General features: G+C 41.4%; 2 protein-coding genes across 6 annotated transcripts in view; one reads left to right on the forward strand and one right to left on the reverse strand.

Moving 5' to 3' along the window:
• The first annotated feature begins 167 nt into the window (after window positions 1-167).
• On the forward strand, window positions 168-16,462 carry LOC138215953 (rasGAP-activating-like protein 1). Of its 4 annotated transcripts, none has more exons than XM_069178482.1 (21): window positions 168-522; window positions 828-884; window positions 2,438-2,551; window positions 2,910-2,971; window positions 4,077-4,206; window positions 4,793-4,874; window positions 5,066-5,206; window positions 5,345-5,436; window positions 6,167-6,284; window positions 6,483-6,636; window positions 8,149-8,213; window positions 8,524-8,636; window positions 9,331-9,523; window positions 9,666-9,803; window positions 10,817-10,961; window positions 11,631-11,803; window positions 12,803-12,940; window positions 13,245-13,380; window positions 14,023-14,143; window positions 14,359-14,438; window positions 14,648-16,462. In XM_069178482.1, exons 1-21 carry the CDS (start codon window positions 458-460, stop codon window positions 14,794-14,796), a joined length of 2,466 nt encoding a protein of 821 aa, XP_069034583.1. In that variant the 5' UTR covers window positions 168-457; the 3' UTR covers window positions 14,797-16,462. The 4 variants fall into 4 exon arrangements, with proteins under 4 accessions (XP_069034583.1, XP_069034584.1, XP_069034585.1 ...); XM_069178483.1 differs by having other exon boundaries at window positions 172-522; window positions 6,167-6,266; XM_069178484.1 differs by having other exon boundaries at window positions 173-522; window positions 6,167-6,194.
• Window positions 16,463-17,219: 757 nt separating this feature from the next.
• The window catches only part of dtx1 (deltex 1, E3 ubiquitin ligase), a 46,284-nt gene continuing 40,833 nt past the window's right edge, over window positions 17,220-22,670 (reverse strand). For both annotated transcript variants that reach the window (XM_069139238.1, XM_069139237.1), the window contains exon 10: window positions 17,220-22,583. In XM_069139238.1, the coding sequence (XP_068995339.1) occupies window positions 22,359-22,583 (225 nt within the window). In that variant the 3' untranslated portion in view covers window positions 17,220-22,358. The remainder of the gene's footprint in view (window positions 22,584-22,670) is intronic.

Consider the following 22,670-nt stretch of genomic DNA (forward strand, 5'->3'; position numbering starts at 1 on the left):
TTTTTTTTTTTTTTTTTTTTCTCAATTATCGTGACATCGTATCTCAAACATGCAATAACGTCAATTACAAACGAGTCGTGATCTATGTCATTTTTGAAAAAAAAAAATAAAAATAATAATATCCAGTGCTTTTGTACATGCAGTTTATTTGACCTTGTCTCTTTCAGGATGGACAATTCTGATGGTTCACGGTCCTTTGGGCAGTTTAAAAAGAAGATCTATAAGGTTTACGTCGCTCACCCCCCAATTCAACTGTGACCCGCAGCGTTTAACCGGCTCGGCTGACCGGACTGCATGCGCGCCTGTGTCGCGCGCCACTGGTGGGCTGTGCTCTGTCACGAGCTGAAGGTGTCATGAAACCAAGAAAACTCACTTGCGGAGGTCTGGAAGAGCACTATTTATAAGAGCTCGTATGGGAACATAGGAGAAATTGGATTAATAGCGCACTCGACTAAAAATGGCCAAAAACACCTCTCTTTATTTTCGAATTGTCGAGGGCAGGAACCTCCCGGCCAAAGACGTGTAAGTAATTTCTCATGTGTGTCATGTGCTCAAGTCTTTTCTTTCATGAATAAGCTGTATCCAGACTCACCATTGTTTAATAGCCACTTATCAAGTTAGATGAGAAAAAAAAAAAAAAAAAAAGCCCAGCCTATTATGCCAATTTATTTGAAGGAGTTGAGATAGTCAGTTCTATTTACTGAAACTGACATTGGCATGATTGAAGACATTTAAACAACAAAAAAAAATTGATTCAACTTACTCTCAGGAAAGTTGACTATGACTATTGACTATCATTCTGTCCTATTTTTTCTTGTCATCTTAAGATCCGGAACGAGTGATCCATACTGCATTGTAAAAGTTGACAATGAAGTTGTGGCCAGGTGAGTGCTCTCTGATTACGTATCGTGTTTATTTAGAGTATCAGTCTTTATATATTTGTATCAGTCATCTAATTCTGTGCAATTCTGGTTAACAATGTGCAGAATCTAATTCTGCACGTTAACCAGGGTGTGGTGTGTGTGTGTGTGTGTGTGTGTGTGTGTGTGAGATCAGTGTGGTGGTGCCCACAACGTGGCCCCTCCATCCCAGAGAACCTGATACTGGTCTGGCCTTTAAAACACCCGCAGGTAACCATGGAGAGGGCGCATCAATTATTGCAGGGAGAGCCCGGTGTAAGCAAGGAGAATGCTGGGAGCTGGGAGCAGAATACACCGCTTCAGAGGGGCTTTCAGTTTGAGTGCAAAAGTACAGATTATTTCATCCTCCAATTTATTTAAATAATTTTTTTTAAATTTTTTTAAATTTTTTTTTTATGGCAACTCTCGTGAACGGTGTGTTGTTTGGACAGCAACCCAAATTTCCTCAGAAAAAAAAACAGTTTGTTGTGGACAATGAGGAGAACGTGGGGTGAACTCCGTGGTTATTATTCCATCTGGCATGCTGAGGGAACACAGCCCAATGATTCACTGTAGACACTCACACTAATTATGTTGTACTTGTAGTGTTACTGGCCAACTGACTCCTCGAGTGTGATGTTCATGGACGATGAGGCTGGTCGATTGTGGTGGGAGATAATGGGTACCGTACTCTTAGAAACAGAAGGGTTTATTTACGGCACAGCGCAAGGGCACTCTTTGAAATCTTTCCATCCTGTTGACAGTATGATTTATAATTGGTGTTTTTAACAAAACATTGTTCAAAAGTTGATTTTCTTTAAAGAATATAAACCCGTTTTTCTATGAAATCTTTGTTATTTGGATGTTTCCATGCATATGGGTCCTGCAGGAATTTTCCTTGACAAAACAAAATGCAAAATTTAAAAATGTATTTCTTAAATCAGGAAGATAACCATAACAGAGCATGGATTGGACCAGCAATTCACTGCCAACTTTCAGTACTTGCCATTTTTTGATACATGGTGTTACGGAGAGATTTCAATTAATATAAACGAATTATGAAGGCTTGACACACAGAATAAAATCCTTTTAGACCTCATCAGAACCCTGAAGAGCGCTTACAAAATGATATATCCTGAAAGCTTACTGATTCAGAGTTGGAACTTGCTATGATTTCTGAAGCAGCACATTTTAACTGAGAGTAGTGCGCCATGACATTTTTATCAGATGACCCTTTAAAATGAAATAAAGCCTGTTTGCGACCCCTCCTGTCAGACGTAGCAAATACAGTATGGAACATAAAAAACATATTTTGTGAGGCAGACCCGCAATTTCTCTTCTTTCCTATGTTGTTAATCATTTTGTGATCTGTCAGAGGAGAAGCATGTGATCTGTTGTCAGGTATTGGGTAAGCAGCACATTTAAAATGATATCTGACCCCTTGCCATTATGCTATTGGTTTCTTCTGTGTCACCCAATCATGTCATACATTTCTGCGTAACGTCTGCTTAGCAAGCACGTTAAACTTTTCTTTTCAGGACTGCCACAGTGTGGAAGAACCTCAACCCTTTCTGGGGTGAAGAGTACACGTTGCACCTCCCGATGGGATTCCATTCGCTGTCGTTTCATGTCATGGACGAGGACACGATTGGGTAACGCTGTCATCCAGAGCTGTCTCAAAATGATTCCATATTCAACCATTACTCTTAACTGACATTGCTCTGCAGTTGATTTATAGTCCTCGGTGTTTGCTTAAGTTGGCTCATGAACGGACTTATTTGGGTTTAAACCTCGTGCACAGCTTAAATGCTTTGGAAAAAAGAAAAAAAAACAACTCCAAGCTTTGAATAAACAAACATCATCAGGCAGATGGTCGCCCAGATTGAGTGATTAAAGGTTTTTTTCTTCTCTTCCCATGACCACCACTACACTCATCATGTCACTCAACAACTTCGATCGTAGCCTCAATAGCTTCTATCTGATTATCTTTGTTTTTGTGTTTTTGCACAGGCACGACGATGTTATTGGAAAGATTTCTCTGAGCAAAGAAGCCATTGGATCTCAAGCAAAAGGTACAACTGAGCAAATCAGCACTAATTTATAACTGGACGAGTGCATGAACCAGAGCTCAGAGGTTAAACACACCAGTTCCCGTGATGGAGTCAAAAGTCAGAGAGGCTGAGGAGACGTGCCTGTTTTTAGTCTGGGAATGTTTCTTAGTGCTCTCTCGCACATTGAATTTGGTTTCCTCCCATTTCTTAATCACTTTTTTGAGCGTCATTGATGGATTTGTTATCATCCCGGCGCTCGTCTGAATAAACGCCGGGATTCGGGAGCCTTTTGTGTGGAGGCAGTAGAATGAGGAGGTGAATCATTCCCTGTCTTTTACCTCAGCGTTAGCTGCAGTACGTTCTCTGCTGTCTTGGCCAGAAATTTGGCATTTGAAACATGATATGTCGTGATGATGCTGTGGCTTTATTAAATGACTAGAAGTGTTTGTTGGCGTATGTTTGCTCCATACCGATGCCTCCACCTGGCATGGCCTTCACACCTGTGATTCATTGCTACAAGGTGGCACTGAGTCAGTTACTCCCTCAGTGTGGCCTTGAGGTTGCACCTTTTCTTACGTTTGATAGTCATAAAACAAAAAAATTACGGTATCTCATAATTTACATGGTATTCAGACTCTCAAAGACGGCATTGAAGGCTTTTTGACTGCATGCCTTCACCTTGCATTATAATTATAGATATTTTTGCATAAAGAATGCCAAAATGTATTAAATAAAAAATATCCACCAAAATATCCTAAACTTTCAGATGATGTCTTCAAATTGCATGTTTTCTTGTGTGACACACCTCAGATCCTAGAAATACTACATTACTTTGCAATTCCTAACAACTAAAAAGCTAAAGTGAGGGCATATTCTGCATTCTTTGCATGAAAAATAACTTCAAATAACTATTTGATTATGAAAATAGTTGCAGATTAACACGTTTTCTTATTCAGCTCTCCATCAAGTTTAAACCAACCGTATTTGGATATTAGCACGGAGATTATTTGCTGATTCATCAACAGACAGAATATGATTTGCGTCCCTGGTTGTTGTGTCTGTTATTCGTTCTCTGTGTTTCATGCTTTAGAGAATAATGTCTCTCCGTGTGCTGTGGTGTGGTCAGGGCTCGATAGCTGGCTGAACCTGACAAGGGTGGATCCCGATGAAGAAGTCCAGGGGGAGATCCATCTGAGTCTGGAGCTACTGAAGGACACAGAGAAGATCGGCCTGCGTTGTCAAGTCATTGAAGCCAGGTAAAAGGAAATCTGGCTGAGAATATGTGAGGTTAAATTATCTCACTGAGAGACAGCAATGGACAACGGTGGTCCAAACATAAGCAGGCTCGTGAGCAGAAGGGCAGATAGACTACAAAGGCATAATTGCAAATAGTAGATCTGTCATATTATCATTTTATATGTACTGTAGTTAACCTTCTGTAGCTGAGCTCCTTGTAGACGAGACCGGGAAAACCATCAGTATTTCTGAGCTGAAATCTTATCTCCATCACCCCGCAGGCCTCTTCACTCCCCACTGAGTCACACTGCCACCATCACACCACTCACTGCCCCATCTGTGTGTCCCAGGCTGCAATCTCTCCTTCTCAGGCAGGGCACTAATGAACATGTCAATCAGCGCTCGACACTGTTATTCAAACATGCTCAGATGAATGTGAATTAAGTTTGGAATAATAAGGTTAAGTGGGGAAGTAGTGGTTTGCCTTCCTTTCCTTGCTGTTGCCGCACTAACTAATTTATTTTGCAGAGCAGGTAATGGGAGTTTGTCGAAACACTTTGGTGTATTGATCATTTCTTTTGTCTTTTGGCCTGGTGATACCCACAGAGACTTGGCTCCAAGAGACATTTCTGGCACCTCTGATCCCTTTGCAAGAGTTATTTTCAACAACCACAGCGCGGAGACCTCGGTGAGCTCTGTGTGCATGCATGCACGGTATATTTAGGTTGCACTGGACCCTGAAGTACATGTTCTTCCATTCTTTAAAAGTCATTTCATTTCATATCACTGTACACAACCGAAGTGGGGAGAAGTGTAATAGGAAGGACTTTAATATGAAGGAAGAAGGATTTATTAAGATTTCTTGACGCTGGGTTTTAGATTATCAAGAAGACACGTTTTCCTCACTGGGGAGAGACCTTAGAGCTGGAGTTGGATCCAGTGGAGCTGAGTGAGGAGGGGACTGTTACTGTGGAGGTCTGGGACTGGGACATGGTGGGCAAGAATGACTTTCTAGGAAAGGTGAGGATGCCACAGTTATTAAATATGTTTCATATTCATGACTGCTTTAGAAAAAAAGTAATCTGTCAGTACAGTATTGTACTGTATAGTTTTGTGCTCATCTGAAATTGTATCCCTGTTTGTTCTCTCTTTCCACAGGTGGAAATCCCTTTTGCTTGTTTGCAGAAGACACCTCTGTATGAGGGCTGGTTTCGTTTGCTGCCCTTGGGAAATGATGAGGTTGATGCTGGGTGAGGATTATGGCTGTGTTTGTTTGTGCAATGGGGCGACTGGGTGTGTTTGTATACCTGAGATGCATTTTGCTTTTGGAAATAGTAGTACAGTAGCAATCACTGTCTTTTTTTTTGTTTAAATGTGCTCAGCGAAAGTATTTGCTCTCCTCCGAGCTCCCTTTTGTGCGTTTAAATAAACATTCGCAGGTGTACAGCCAGGTCTGTGACAGCATCTGCTCTGTGAGATTATTTTAGAACAAAAAGGTCAGAGTGAGCCGCAAAAGGACAGTGTCAAAGTAAAGTGAATCTCTGAGGCTCATTAGCGAATGACTCACAGTTTAAAGGGTTTTTATAGACACAAGCACACTGAGCATACATTTGTTGGAGACCTACTTACAGTATACTACAGTAAAAAAAAAAAAGAGAAAAAGTGTCATTGCAGAATGTATTTTGGGGGCACTGACAGCTTTCCTTACCATGAGAAAATTTCATTTCACTACTGGCAGAATAGACAAGCTTTGATTTGCTATCAGCAGTGATTCTCCTTACTGTATCATTGAACTTTTGACAGCTAATTTAAAAGTTAATATATGTCTCATCACTCCACAAAAATATTGTGATTTCTGTGATTTCTTTTTTTTTTTTTGTCCGTTTCTGAGATATTTTTAAAAGAGCCTCACTTAAAAGATCAAGGTGTGCAGAAAACTCCCACTTCCTGAGATGCTATGTTCTTGTCCTTTGTCTGCAGTGGAAAGCTGGGAGCGCTGCGTCTGAAGGTGCGTCTGGTGGAGGATCGGATCTTGCCGTCCATATACTATCAGCCACTCATTGACCTTCTGGTCGAGTCGGTAATCTCCCCTACAGAGGTCAGCATCTCAGGTTGTCCTCGGTGCTGATTCTCATTTGTTCACAAGCATCGCGTCAAGAGACTGCAGCATGCGTTACTTTCCCCTCTCCATGGTGTTTTTCCTTGACCTGATCCACACTCATCTCGACTCCACTTTCTTCATTTATCCACTGAAACGCAAATACTTTGCCGGTGACCTGAGTTCTCCTCTCTCCAGGTGGAGGATAGCAGTGCTCTGACCATGCTGGAGGACGTGACCACAGTCGAGAGCAGGCAGGACGTGGCAATGACTCTGGTGAAGATCTACCTGGGACAAGGCCTGGTGGTGCCCTTCCTTGATTACCTGAACACCCGGGAGGTCAACCACACCAGTAAGATTAAAGGAAACACAGCTCTAGGATATTAGTGTCTGTCTGAGCCATTGTGAAGTGTCTTTTAGAAACTAGGATATGCAGACATTTTTTATTGTATATATTGTAGCTTGTAGTTCAGATAACCTACTCATAATTTAACAGTATTTATGATGTATTCTCATATTCTCATACATATTGAAGCCCTACTATGATTGCATAATGCACAATGTGCGTAAGGTCTGATTTTATCTCTGTTAGTCAATATTTGTGTTAGTCAGAGTTTGGGACATGCCAGTTGGCCGTTATTGCTCCACTCTCCTGAGACCCTCTGAGGGTTGCGGCTGTTTAACTCTGAATTGACATTAAGGACTCTGAATGCCACAGTTACGGTCTGTGTGGAGGCAGTAAAAGCCTACAAACACTATATTTACTACCCCGATGCCAATTATTTACTCACCCAACACTCGTTTCATGGCTTCTCTGTGGTCAGGATTAGTCATGTTTTTGCCTCCGCACTGTATCCCCGTGATAATTCACACTGCTGTGGTCTTTGGGTTCGGTTGGTATAGTTCGAAATAATAAGCACAGTGCCCAAGTTTCCATAGCAACTCCACATGATCTCAAACAGTAACTGCTTGATCAGGATCAGCAGCCAGACATTAAGGTTTGGGCTCGGGGGGTGAGGCGAGGAACATGTACTGTACACCCACCGGGCTGCAATGAAAACCATAGAGCCAAACATTTTACCTGGCAACTCAGCCCCCGTCACCATGCATATTTTAGTACCACCACTTTGATGGATTTATGTTGACGTTGCAGCAAGGTCAGTCTGGCCTCAGTAGTGACACTGAGCTATTTGTTTCTCCAGAAGATCAATTCTTGGCCGATAAACATGTGTCAAACAGAATAGAAAGCTTGCATATCCAAGAAAAGTGCTCACAGGAAAAGGCTGAACCGGGGGCAGGAAGAGACAAAAGCTCCACACCCTGTCGGAATAGGTTCCCTTTTAATGTTTCAATCTTGATAAGGGTCTGTGTGAAAGTTCATTGTATTGATTGGGAGTGATTAATGCAGTGGTGGGATGTTTTTCCCGGTTTCTGGCCTCAGACATATCTCAAAGAAAAAGTGCATTTTCGGCAAAACAGTAGAGAGATGCAACAAAACGAGCCATGAATTATTGTGGTTTATGGTGAGCTACTTAATTCTTTTTTTTATTTTTATTTTTTAAATTATTCCTTTTATTTAAAATTATATGAAAAAAGATGACTAACAATAGTAAATGTACAATCTTACAATCTTAATCTATAGTAAATAAAACCCTTCAACTTTTTTTTCTTTGAAACACATGAAGAAAAACTTCAGTTTATTTGAAATAAAAAGATGAGAAGAACCTGATGGTGAGCAGAGAGACAGCGATAGGAGAGAGATCATGACCTTGTTTCTCTAAAGTCTAGGCAGCTGGATCAGTATTATCACTGTATTGTATATTTTGTATTTTAATACAAAATTTATTCTCTGTTTTGCTTGTAGCTGATCCAAACACTTTATTTCGCTCCAACTCACTTGCCTCCAAGGCCATGGAACAGTTCATGAAGGTGGGCTATTGTATCTGTTGTTTTACTTTTCTACTTGTAAGTTATTGATTTTTCTGTCTCTACTTTGAGAGAAAGCTAATATTTTTCTATTCATTTTTTTTATAACCTTTTGTTCAGTCTTTGCTGTTTTCTTCCCAAACATTCTACATCTCTTTTAAATGTGTTCGTCATATGTGTTATGGTCCCTTGCTGCTTTTTACTGTGCCTCTTTTACTCTCGGTACTATGCAGCGTTACGTATTTCTGAAGCAATCCCAGTAGTATAGCTGTACATGAGGTGTCTTCAATATATGGTATTGTTTTACTGTCAGGCTGTGGGCATGTTGTATCTGCATGAGGTGTTGAAGCCCATCATCAACCGCATCTTTGATGAGAAGAAGTACATTGAGCTGGACCCGTGTAAGATCGACCTGAACCGCACAAGGTAAAACTGTCGCATCACAATACCACAATCATTTTCTGACCTAACAACAGTCCAGGTCTGTTTCACAGGTCCTACAAATGACAAGTGGGGATTGTGGTTTGTAGGTTTATGTGTGCAATTCACAGATTAGAATGGTCAAATGAAAAATCTGCCAGCGCAGACGCCCCACTTCCTTTACACTTCACCCCTGAGAGAAAGACATCAATGTGAGAAATTGAAAAAAAAAAAAAAAAAAAAAAAAAAAGGAATGTAAAAAGGGGGAAGGCTGTTGCTTGGCAACTGCCATGAGCCCCCTGAGATGTCTATCTCTGACATGGACAGAGATCCGGGATCTAACATCCTCTGCCTCTGCGGTGGATCTGCCTGCCATCATCTTATTTGTTGTCTCCACTCCCCCGTCTATATATCTCTTCGGACATTTTCAGTACAGTGTGATCATCTGTCCAATCTGTGGAACAGCATGCTCTCACATGTAATGACATAATCAGGCACATGGATCTATTGTGTTATAGGAGTCATTGTAAATAAGAGCGTCGATTAGACTTTATTTTAATTAGTGTTCTGGAATAAAGATGATATTTACATAATTTAGACAAATCTATAAACAAAACAGCTGGTTGTTGGATTGTATTTACTCTGTAGACCACTGACGCAGGGATTCAGTCGTTTACAAGATCTTTCTTTGTCTCTGAAGACGGATTTCATTTAAGGGGGCTGTGTCGGAGGCAGAGGTGCGAGACAGCAGTGTGGAGATGCTGCAGAGCTACTTAACCAGCATCATTGAATCGATCGTGGGCTCCGTCGATCAGTGTCCTCCGGTCATGAGAGTGGCCTTCAAGCAGCTGCACAAGAGAGTAGAGGAGCAATTCACTGAGCCTGAGAATGAGGTCAGTCTGGCGCAAAACACAGCGAGAAGAAGCTGGAAAAAAAATACTAATCATGCATTTGTAGGTCGTATGATTTGAACTGCAGCTATTACCCTGTGGGAGACTGACCTTCACTTTGTGAAACTCACCTTAATGTCGACAGGATGTGAAGTACCTGGCCATCAGTGGATTCTTCTTCCTGCGTTTTTTCGCTCCTGCAATCCTCACGCCTAAACTGTTCCAGCTGAGAGACCAGCACGCTGACACACGTACAAGCAGAACGCTTTTACTACTGGCCAAGGTATGATTCAAAACACACATACACATGGACCCTGCTGTTAATAATTTATTCATGTCCAGATATCGCACTTAAGCGGAGAAAAAAACAACAGGTGGATTAGAGGCAACATGCTGTCTGCCAGCAGTGAGCAATTTCATGTTCTGGGAGTAAAAATAAATGTGAACAGGCAACAGTGCTTTTGTATGCAGGTAAAGCACTGTGCTGCTCCCTGCTTTTCCCCCTTGTTAGGTATTTATGTAATGCTGTTAATTCCTTTCAATATAAAGTATCAGTAATTGTTTCCAATATTTTCCTTAAAAAATGGTGTTTCCTTTCTCAAATACACTGTGTCAGCATCCCAGGGAAATCCAAGACAAGCAAATTCATGACAACTCTAGATCATACACAACACATCAACTACAGAGTATTTAGTGTTTTTTTGTGCCATTGTTTTCCATAAAACAATACCTCCTCACATTATGCCTTGGTTTAACGGGAAATAGATCAAATTGCAACAGAAATACACCGGTGAAAAATCACTTCCTTGTGAAACAGCAGGAAACGCAGGTTGTAACAGAGAGTTAACCAGGCTATTGGATGGAAGTGACCCCTACGTGTCTCTGAGATAAACACCCTGGATATCATTAAAAACAGGGTTCACATGTTGGAGGGAAAGTAAAAACGCGTTCCTCACCCACATGTGGCTTCGGTGGTTGCTGTCCATGGTGCTGAACTGCTGTTGCCATGGGCCCTAGACACAGACATGGAACGGGCTATTTTTACCGCTGTGTGTGCTGCGACTAGACTGCGGTTCAAAGCCGAGCATCAGAGAGGGGTGTAGAGAGGGACTTCCTCCTCGCCCTAGGCCAGGTGTGGGCCGGACAAAGGGCCTCACAGCATGCTTGGCCTCAGGGAGCCTTTTGATCTTCGACTTTGAGATATGCAGACACTCACTGAGTTCTGTCAGTCACTGCAGATTTGATGTGATGAAGATGTAAAGGTTGAGTGAATGTTGTGTCTTTATGGCTCACCAGGCACTACAAAGTGTCGGCAACTTGGGCCTTCAGCTGGGCCACGGAAAGGAGCAGTGGATGACGCCTCTTCATCCCATCATCCTCCGCAGTGTGGCCTCCGTCAAGGACTTCCTGGACAAGTTGATTGACATAGATCATGACATCGGTAAGTCAGAGAACACCGAACGCGCCGCTAAAGTGGTGATCAAAAGCAAAGTCAAGACGTCGTGCTGTTGAGCTAATCAGCCGCAGGCCAACTGCCAGCGTAGCAGCTCCCAGCTGATATCAGGATTAAGTGAAACAACACTGAAGCCTCGTTGTGAAATATTCATAACTAGCTGGAGGTTTTGAAAAGAGATGACACGGTTAATAAGCTGGCGGGGAGCTGGAGTGAGAAGCCGCAGGCGCTCGTACACACCACACTGGTTATCCAACAATGCTTTCTTACTGTCATGTGTCAGTGAGGCTGTTGTTGTGAAACATCTTCTTCTCTGACATATCATGTTTCAGCCTCCTTCAACACTTCACACCCACTCTTTTCTCTTAAAGGCCAGTTTGACATTTAATGCTCTTCAGGTGGATTTGTTGGACAGACGTGGATGCTTATTATTCCTCTTTGAAGCTGTCCTTCGTGTGGCGATGCAAGAAGGAGACTGAGGTGCCATCAATTACAGAGAGCTAAAAATAGAGATATTTACTGCAGTTAAACTATTGAATGTATGTTTGTTTACTGACACAGCACCACCTTGTGTCTGACTGGATGAATATCTCATTACGTATGCATTTCAAATAGAGTGTTTTCTTCAAATTCCCTGTTTTCCTCTTCTCCCTGCAGTGTCCGAAGTGCCTCAGAGAGCTGTGTTCATGCCTTCAGTCACAGTCAAAGAGGGATTCCTCCACAAACACAAGGCAGAGGGACCCCAACTGCTCTCCCGCTTTGCCTTCAAGAAACGCTACTTCTGGTTGACTAGTGAGACATTTTCTTATGCCAAGACTCCTGATTGGCAGGTTGGTACTGAACCAGTAGGCTAGAGTTTTGTATTCCACCCGCATGTGTCATATGTCTACTTTACTAGCCATTCTGGCTACCACCCACTGTGTCATGTGTCATGTTTTTTTTTTTTTTTTTTTTAGCCTTTCACTTGAGTGTTAATTATTCTGTCTTCTACAGTGACGTCTGGATTAGACAATAATAATATGAATAGTAATGTCTGGCAGATAAATCCTTATCTATTCTCTTTGTTTCACAAAACATATGAGTAAAGTTTGAATCAAAGTCACATGAAAGTGAATCATCCATCATTGGAAGCTGATATGCCTTCTTGTGATGAATTAGTTACCGTGGGTCCCCTTTGAAGGACGCTCGTCGACTTAGCTTATACAAAGAGGAAGCATTTTAGTCATCCCCAGCCTGCTTTAATGTATTTGTGATGTTGTGAGAACATCATTAGTGTTATTACCATGTGGAGCCCAACCTTGTGATAATGATCCCCTCTCATGTACTTACCAGAAGACTGTGAGAGAGACGGCGACGGAGAGGGGAGCAGCCCAATCTAGACCACGAAAAAAAGCTCCCTCTTTGAGCCAGTTTCTGCTTTGTGTGACTGGAATAAAGGCGAGGGTTAATTGAAGGCTGTGGATATTCATGCTAACATTGCAAATCAGACTGCAGACAATGTCCTGGCCCCTTTCCTCCATGTTGGAGCACTCCAGTCTCAGTGAGGCGAGCTTCCATTGGAAGTGGCTGATTTACACTTTAAAGTAGCCTTTGCTGCCACGCTGATCTCATCTTCACTTCCTCCTCGTCTCACACGGGTTCTTGTAGCTTAAAAAGTGCAAAATATTTCCATATAAGAAACCGCCTCGTTAATTTGCTCTGTGATCAAATGTCACCTTTACTTCACTTAAACCTTCGTGTTCACTGCCCAAGGCAAAAAAGCGTGACACGTCATTACCCGCATGTGCGTGATTGTGTTAATTGGCGTTGTTGTGGCTGAATTGTTGCAGGTGCGCTCTTCAATCCCCATTCAGTGTGTGTGTGCCGTGGAGAGGGTGGATGAAAATGCCTTTCAGCAGCAGAATGTAATGCAGGTCATCACCCAGGACAACGACGGACAGCTGCACACCATGTACATCCAGTGCAAGGTGCGTTGGCACTGACACCAACCCAGTCACCAACAAAGTGCATGATCTTTTTCAAGTTTGTCACAAAGCATGATTTCTTTCTTTGATAACAATTAACACCAAAAAAAAAAAAAAAAGTAGTGATGACAAGTGTAATTTTTTGAGAAAAAGTTTTATTTTTCATATAATTGATACGAATTCCCTTTATCCGACCCTTAGTTTCACTATAGATGTGGAGAATTACTTTGCACAAAGGCTTATTATCTGTCCACTAAACTCAGTGTTTGTGTTGTTGTTGTTGTTGTTGTGTTTTTGGTCTAAATAGAACGTGAATGAGCTGAACCAGTGGCTGTCTGCGATCAGGAAAGTCAGCATCTACAATGAGCGCATGCTGCCCTCTTTCCACCCGGGGGCTCATCGCAGCGGCAAGTGGACCTGCTGCCTGCAGGCGGACCGCGCTGGTAATCCTGCTCTTGTGACTTCTAATACTGACGACTCAGGATGTGGCATGACTATCTCTTTTTATTGCACCGCTTATGAGCACAGATGACGAATCTTGCTCAGATTTACAATTATAGATGAATTACACCCAAGACCCCAGATTGTCAGGAATTAAATGCATCCCAGAGTATAAGTAGTATTTGTCCATTAACATGCATGCTTAGGCTATGATATGACAGCTTTTTGCTTCGCTCCTGGTTGACTTCTTAAAGAGCGAATGAGTTCTTGGCAAATCCATATTTAATGACTAAACCCTCAATTTGTAGCTGCCATGTTTTTGTTGCTTCAGTGGAGAACGAGCTCTGAGAATCATAATGTGATTTTCTCTGACCAATTACATTCAGCCACTGCCTGAAAGCTGGAAGTGATTAAATTCCTTGTGTGGACTTTAACAGTCGCGAGCATCAGTTTATCGGTTATTGTCTATATCACACAAGTTCCCCGCAGGTTAAACCTTCAATGCCAGATTTTGGGGTTTGATTGCTGCCATCATGTACACACTTGTAGTTTGAGATCTTCATCAAATAGTCAAACTGAAGGATATATTATGGTGTGAGGTTAAATTGTAGAGCACCACTGCTAAATAAAAGGCTTTGTCTCAGTTACAGGATGCAGTAGAACCCACTCAGCTGTGACTCTGGGCGACTGGAGTGACCCGCTGGATCCCGACGTTGAGACTCAGATGATATACAAGCAGCTTGTCCAGGGCAAAGACAAACTCAGGTCAGTTGTACGTCAGCATCCTCAGCCTGGATGCACTTCATTCACTGGACACTAGAGGTCTATGTTGCAACACAGGAATGCACTGCACTGCTGTTTAACTGCTTCTTGATGCTGCTTGATAATACAGTGAGTCAAATATTTAAACCGTACAAAAAGACCAAGCAGCTCTCTGACAAAGCAGTGATTATTTGACATAATTCTGATTCATTCTGCAGGAAAAAATATCTGGAGATGCCAGACGCTGATCAGACGTCAAGCAATAAAGAAAAGAAGATCAATTCTGACGTTCACCCAGGTGACACTAAACTCTGACATGGAAGAAGTATTTTTATTGCCGTGTGTGCCCTTCAGTTATTATCTTGGATATATAACAGTTGTCTGCCAGTGTTCTCACTAATGGTCCATCTGAACAGGAAATAATATATCAAGGTTGCACGTGGGTATGATGTGGAAATTCTTAAAACGGAAGAGCCGTAAATTAATCTTTACATTTCTGTGTTGTAGATGGCGCCGAGTGTAATGTTCAGCTAATGAAGCCAGGTCAGGGCATCGCTGCTCGGCTGCTGGTGGTGATGGAGGATCTGGAGCAGGCTCACGCCACCTTCCAGTGCAGAGAAAAAGAGGACGCCCCCAGTGTCATTCTGAATCCATAAACCACGCATAGACTGGGATCTATTAATGCCTGAAGGGGCAGGGAGGTTGGGGGTGGGAGGGCAGCATCTTACACCAACACGAGGGAGCATCAACTATCCGCTCTCTGGATCGTCAGGGAGGGAAAAAGTGGCCACACGGTGCAACCTCTTTCAGCCTTTTAGTAAATTTCTCGCTGGCTGTAAAGAGCAGAGGGAATTCTGCCACTTTTAATCTTTTTGTATTCTCTGAGTGCCACCGACAACAGCGCCGCGGAGAGATTATGATACTTAACGATAAAGTAGGTTGGGGGTGGGGGTGGGGAGACTTTAAGGCATGATCTGACTTGATATTTTTTATGTAGATAACTAGCAATCCATTGCATGGCCTGCATACCCTTGTTGTGAAATGTGAAAAGAAGCTTTTATATTTTCAGATACTGTACAGGACCTCAGTCACACATTTTTATGCAAAAAAAAAAGAAGCTTGTTGTCGTGTAATCTACAGTACCTGAATGTACAGTGTTTTGATATTGCTATTATCAACGTTTTGTATTTTTATTGAGGCAATGTAACACCATTGCAGCAATGTAGCAGTGATATTAACATTACAGGTTTATTCCACCATGAGTTTAGGGAATGGTGGTCAACATGCCACAGTTTAACGCTGCCTGTACAGTGAGCAAAATTCATATTATTTTAAATATTGCTTTGTTCCCTTTATACAATTTTTTTTGCTTTTGTTTGGTGCTATTGGCCAGTCAACTTAAATGTTTGGTTCTAATGTAATTTGCATATTTAAAATGTCCTAACACTCGATATAGCCATTCCTGAAGTCATATGGGTAATATTTACCTTTCAATAATTTAATTTCCACACATACAAAGAATTCATCTTAAGTACAATGAAGACAGTAGAAGTAACAATCATGTGAGATCTGATAAGTTTACATCTTCTTAAGGTTTAGGTGCCACTACATTTGGCTCACAAGGTGTCAGGATGTTTCAGATGCCAAATTTGCTTTTATAATAAAAAAAAAAAGAAAAAAAGTTGAATTTTAATGGATTGAAATTCGTCATTTAGTTTTCTCTAGGTATCATTGAGACACACAAACATGTTGTAAAACCATTTCCCATCGAGCTAGTCGTGTTCGGTGTCTGTTCCTTAAACAGAGTAGGTCAGTGATTGTAATGGGGATCAGATCTGTGAGCAGGCCACCCCTGCCTCTGGAGCCGTTTCGATTTTATTCTGGTAGAGCTACGTGGAGTAAATACTCCTCCTGCCTTAGGTTTAACACTACGTACACATGCCAGACATGACAATTATTACCCTACATTGATGCAAATATTACAAGTGTTTTGATATTTCCAGCTTTTCAAAATATGTTTTATTGATTTGCCACTAAAGTCTTTTCGAAACAAGAGTAAATAGTTGGTGAACTTTATGTCCCCTGAATGAGGGCTCTAGTTATGAAAAGAAAAACACACTGCCTGTACCTTATTTTGCAAATTCACCATAAAGGTTTGTTCCAAGTGGATTGTTACTGTGAACACGAATGTATGATTCAATAAACTCCTAACTTAGCTAACAAGTCTGATGTTAAATTTGTGCCCAGAAAAACAAATCCGACCTTTTTCCCTCCTTGTTAACTTGGGTTGAATTAAATGCAGAAATTATTGATATTATGTAATTTGCTGTCTCTGTCCTTTTGTCTCCTGGTTTGTATTAAAGTGGAAGGTCTGACTCAGCGGGGCCAATGACATTAATTCATTTGTGGCTTTACAGGAGACGTCACATCATGTCTGATAGATCCCAGAGCAGGCTCACAGCGTCATGGTTACCACACCACCCCTTCGTTTGAAAGACGAATTTAAACAAACCACCAAAACCACCGACTTCACGACCCAACAAGAGTCAGAATCTAACTTTAAATTATGTCTCACAAACAATGTGTTCAGCCACTTCACCTCCAGGCCTTATTTAAATGCTAATGAGAGCAGACCTACCTGCAGTGATGCAGCAGTCTCACTGCCAGGACTCTCATTAGGCATGAGAGGTGAGCGATGAGAGGAGGCAGGGCAGCGGGGAAGTCGGAGGGGAGTGAACCCCTGAGCTGCTGCGTCAGTGCTGGAAAGAGAAAGAGGAATGGAGGATCTCAGACCTCGACGGATCCCAGGGCCTGCTTTAGTATGTGCCAACCACAGCTCCTCACCACAGCACCAAAGTACAGCAGTCAGAGACCGAAAATGACCATATAGCAAATTTACTGCCAATGTGAACGAACTGTTTCTGCTGCACACCACAGCTCCTGCAAGGCTCATTTATATCCATATAACGAGGTGCAGAGCACAGAGCTGCCCCGGGACATGGAGATAGTGGTGCTAAATGAGGGAAGACATGCCACTGACTGAGAAAAAAAAACAAGGAAGAGCCAAGGTGACAAAAGGTCAAACAAACTACCCTTGTCAAGGGCACATTTATTTTTCCACAAGAAACACACAAACATGCAACAAGGTCATCACAATTCAATAAAGACCGATAGATTAAGAAGCCCTTTATAGTTTAATCAATGTCTCTATATCTTGCTTTTAGTTGATCCCAGTTTCTCTTTATGAATATGCAGACACCGCTTGAGATAAATCAAATCACAAAAATCAGGATTTGGAAATGTCAATTGAAATGGGCACTTAAAATGCAAAACTTTCAAGATGTTTTACACGTCGTCGAAAGAGTGAGGAGAGCAGCCAAACGCTATCACGTCCCCATCTGTGTAAATCAAAGCCAATAGAGGGAGAAAAAAAAAGATCTTTCTGACTAACTGGAGTAAGCAAAACCACAGTGCTAAATCACCAGAAAACCAGGGTGATGTTTCTAAAGAAGCCATGATGTTTTCATACGCAAAAAGCTATGCATTGTCAATAAACTTGCTCACAGTTCAGTTAACATGCACCTCTAGGAGAACATTACTGTATCTTTAAAGGACATGAACCTAAGCTTTGTCTACGAGATGCCCACTTAGCACACATTCACACACATTCACACGGACACACTGACAGTATATCCACACAAAATGTTAAGGTATCATTTAGAGAGAGAAGTACAGTTTGCAGTGGACACTACGAGAGAGCACAACTGTAAATACTTCATATGTTTAGGACAAAGTGATTTCATCCCTTATTCCGCTTCTACTGGAATAGTATGGAATGAATCTTAGGAGTAACACAGCAATGTCATTCATCATTCAAAAAAAAGACATCAAAAATATACGTTTTCTATTATAGCATGTGGACATCATCGGATTGCAACCCCTTATCTTAAAAAATCTGGAGGTAAGCACCCCATAAAGAAAACATCCATTCTCATTTAAATCAAAGATCGACCTTCTTGCTACACATAAATCATGTAGATCTTGAAAATAGTAAATTGCATAAAAACCATCTCTCTCTTCTTGAATCAGACAAAAATCGAACCATATTTTCCTCATCCTTCCCATATAAGTCTGTACACACCTGAAAAGTCTAAAGGGCCTGCATCGTTCACACCACGAGACCGACACATGGAAAGGAAAAGTCGAAGAAGCAAAAATTTGGATTTCGCCAGTTAATGAAATTTCAGTCAACATGGAAAAAAATTCCCTGATAGATTGGAAGCATCGCTGTCCCATTTTATAAAGGGTGTCAAAAAGCGGTGAGGGAGAAAACTTTAAATGGTGAGAGACAAAAAATTACCTGGGTCAAAGTCAAACTTAAAAAATTCTTTTAGTAGTTTGTTTTAGCTTGTGAGGGTAACCAGAAAGTTGCAATTACACAGCCAAAAAAAACACATAACAGTCGTATGTTGTCAGAAAACACATTTATACATCCAGCAGTTACAGTTGGAGTCGTGTTTTTCTGTCCACCGGGTCAGTATAAGTCCAATTTATTCTCTTTTAGATCTGTGTTTTTTGGTTTTAGTGACTCTTGGGAGAAATATCTGTTTCTTCAGTTCACGAGCTGGTTACTAACGTAGTCTGCCATTTTGTGTCTGGTGTTTTTTTTTTTAGAGCTGAATCTAGATAAAACGAAACAGCGACGGCATGTCTACCTGTCTCTCCATACTCTGCTAACACGCTGCGCTCGCTATGCCCTCTGTGTAAACTTTTGTGAGACTAAATCAACACAGTTAAGTAACTAAAGTCCTTCAAGAAAAATATTCATCACTAAATAAAAGAGTCAAACCCAGCGTTTAAACGCTAGGTAGCTGTACGTGGCTGTTTGCAAATCAACACGGACTGCATTAACCGTCTAGTGGTGGTGGAATTTGTGGTGTGAATAATGAGATTTTAAAATACAAATACTAAAAAATCAAATGTAAAATAACCCCAACATTTCAGACGACGGGGAAAAGACCTCATTCCAGCTCGTGAAGTGTCTTTGCCACAGACTGGTCTCAGTGGCTGCCATACTGCAGCGGGATTCAGGCCAGCTAAAAGGAAATGCCAGAAGTTTGTGCTGATTTGCATGTTTGAATGAAATAATTACCAGAACCAAGAAACAGAAAATGACTTTTACAGTATTTTAGTATTCCAAATGTGTAGAATTTAAAATGACGGTAAGTAAATCCTGTGTGTAACAGTAACTTTGCAAAAACCTGCAGATTTCATGGATGTAACAATATCAATATCAAAAATATTAATTATAATTATTATTAATTATGAATTACAATTGAGATGTAATTAAAACAACTGTGAGGCCTGCCAAAAATTTTGGCTATGTAATCCTTGCATATTTGTACTTTTTGTAATTTTATCTTTAAGTTGTTATTTATTTCCAAAATTCTAAATTAATGTATAAAATTAAAATTATTTTACAATACAGCCAAAAACAAGTGCAAAGGAATTTTCCTTCATATACCTGGAAATGAATTAAGCAGGGTAAATATGATTTATTATTGTTACTAAACCAACCACGTATCCCGTACCATTGATGATACTGGCAGTTGTTACCAAAAGAGTGATAAATCAGTTGAATTAAGTTGTGATTATTTTAATTGTAGTAGATAGACCTCCTGTTGTTATTGACATGCTTTTGGAGGTACAATTTCCCTGCACCTGTAGCATATGGTGGTCGCAGTGATGCATCTCTGCAATAAACGGCCGTGAAAGCGAGTAAGGATAGTGTCATTGATACAAAAATTTTTTAAAAAAAAGTCTCCTATTTCTGATTAAAACTAAATTGAGGAAAATCCCACCAATCTGTTGCTTCATTTAGCTAAAACAAACTCTTAAGAATATTTATAACCGATATTTAACCCAGGCTGTTTTAACCGTCAGACTTAATAAAATTTGCTGACTGCATCCATTCCCATTTTCTGGACAAGTAGAAAAAGAGAAATGGCCCACTTGGGGGGGACGGCCATCTTCATGCTGCTAAAGCTCCCCCACCAATAATAAAGACACATTTACTGTATTTATTGGCGCCCCACAGGGAATCAACTACACAGAATCTACATTAAGGTAACGACAGCAGCATACGCTAAGACTACTTGTAATATAAGACGTCCATAACAAGTCATACATGTTTCAGTCCCTGACATACTGACAAATATTTGCCAGATTTTATGTATTCATGTTAATATGTGCCTGTGTATAGATATGTGGGACAGTCTTTATATTTTCTCTATATAAGAGTATAAAAATAAATTAAACTTACACCATTGACTCAAATTGAGCTTGACTTTAAAGGTATATCACATCTGCAAATGTATATTATATATATATGTATTTTTAAAGCATTGCAAGCCAGTTTATAAACACCAACTTAAAAAAAAGAGTTAGTTGCAATTTAAGACATTTTCCTAAAAATTAAATGACTGATTAAACAAAAGTGTTGCCTCAGAGTGCTATGGAAGACTATGATTCACCCCAAAATTAAGCCCACAGCTGGGTGCCCACATGATAAACCTACCACCAACACCCCCGCTCATTAAAATTGATCAGATATACTTGTGGAGAATTATGCAGCACTGGGTTATCTTTAATCTCGGAGTAAAGAAACATCACAAGATCTCCACCAAGGACCTTCAAAAAGTCTTTAGCTCACGGGCATGAAATCAGAGGGGGAAAGAGGAGTGTTGAAAAACTAGTTTCCAGGCAGTAACATACTAGACCAACATTTGGATGGTTCCTAGAACGAAGCTCTGCAGCTGAGGGGGAGGAGGAGGAGAGTGGGAGCGAAGCCATACATCAGGATCGGCCCTACCGACTCTGAGTGAGCTCACGCAGGGAATGAGATGTTTCGCTGCTCGCTATACAAGCACTTGATCTCAGTACGCTGCCCAACGGCAAACAGGCTCACGAGAGACTTGTAGATCGCAGGCGAGCAGGAGTGCTGCCCAAGATGGATCTCCACGGGAAAACTGTTGGTGTTTGAAAGAGGAACGTCCATCTGTGTGGTCAGCTTTTCTCCTCAAGGACTTGCAGCCAGCATAACAATGCCTCAGAGCATGCAATTGCACACTCACCCCTCATGTATGGTCAGCATGATGGATCGTGCCAACGCCTGGGTTTGCTCCTACAGGGAGAATAATAATGCAGGCTTTATATTCACAGAGGTCGGCGTCATCAGTGTGTCAACAAAACAAATGAGTTTAACCTTGGAGCGTAAGCACAAATCCCTCCTCACATCCTCAGCCCTTCAAGTTACAACACCTCTTAACAAGCAGTAAACTGACTGGTCAGACGCTCGTTTCATCCTTTTTCCACGTCTCCTCTTGTAGACAGTCCACAAGGTTAACCGTACAACATACATTTATCATCAAACACCGATATTTCTTCAGCTCTCTGGAATCTACGTCATGCACTACTGAACAAACCCCCAGTTTACAGAATAACTGACCTGTTGTGTCAGAAGTGGAAAATGTCAGAGATGCCCAGCGTCACCCTGAATGACATCACAAGAGCCAAGACTCTTTCTTTAAAATCTTAAAACAAAGCTTCAACACTTGTTACAGGTCAATAACTAATTATAAAAGTAAAAGTAAAAGGGAGAAGCAAGTAATCAATTAATTTCAATTCATTTGTAAAGCTGAAATTCTCTTCAATGTATCTTCACAATAACAAGCAACAAACCGATCCACTGACACCGCACCCGATCACAGATATTTTCTCAACATTCATTATGCAGCGTTAGTCAGGGGCCATGCATTCTGGACATCAGCATTTATAGTTTTGGCCCCTTGTCAGTTTACTCAGAGTGCACAAAAACAGCTTCAGTTTGAATTGAAAATGGGTTAAATACCATTTAACTGCAGCTTCCAACATCAAACAAAAATCTCTTGAAATTCTTAACCCTCTGAGAAACTCTGCCACAGACACAACATGCTCAAGGCATGTATCAGGGGTAATCATAGGTTATACAAACCAAAATATTGATTAGAACCATTTATTTTGCTTCCATTGCTCTGGTGCCGCCACTTCTGCTGGATATTTTTGTTTGTGGGGAGTTAAGAGTTGTTGGCGGCATGTCGGCCCTAATGCATTGTCCCTGTTCTCTGGGAGATGGTGGGGCATGGTGGGTTGTGTTCCTGTGTACCAGCTCGGCTGCCCATCAGTCCTTCAGGTTGTCCTCACCGACCCCCTGGGCCGACAGCTCTGTCAGGACGTTGTCCAAGTAGTTGGGGTCGGGGTAGCCGTGGCCGGTCAAGTTGGAGCCGAATTCAGTTTTGTGGTGAATCTCGTTCCAAACCACCGTGTCTGACTCGCCCGTGGTGCTGGACGTGCCGATGGTGAAGATGAGGCGTCGGTCCCAGGCCATGATCAGCAGCTTCAGGACCTGGAGACACACAAAAAGAGAGGAAGGAGTTTGACTATCTCTACATGACTAGAAGGAACAAATAAAACCACATAGAGGAGCATTGTT

The sequence above is a fragment of the Embiotoca jacksoni genome, unplaced genomic scaffold, assembly GCF_022577435.1.
Source record: "Embiotoca jacksoni isolate LCO1_2020_lvr unplaced genomic scaffold, fEmbJac1.0.p SCAF_8, whole genome shotgun sequence".
NCBI classification, from domain to species: domain Eukaryota; kingdom Metazoa; phylum Chordata; class Actinopteri; family Embiotocidae; genus Embiotoca; species Embiotoca jacksoni.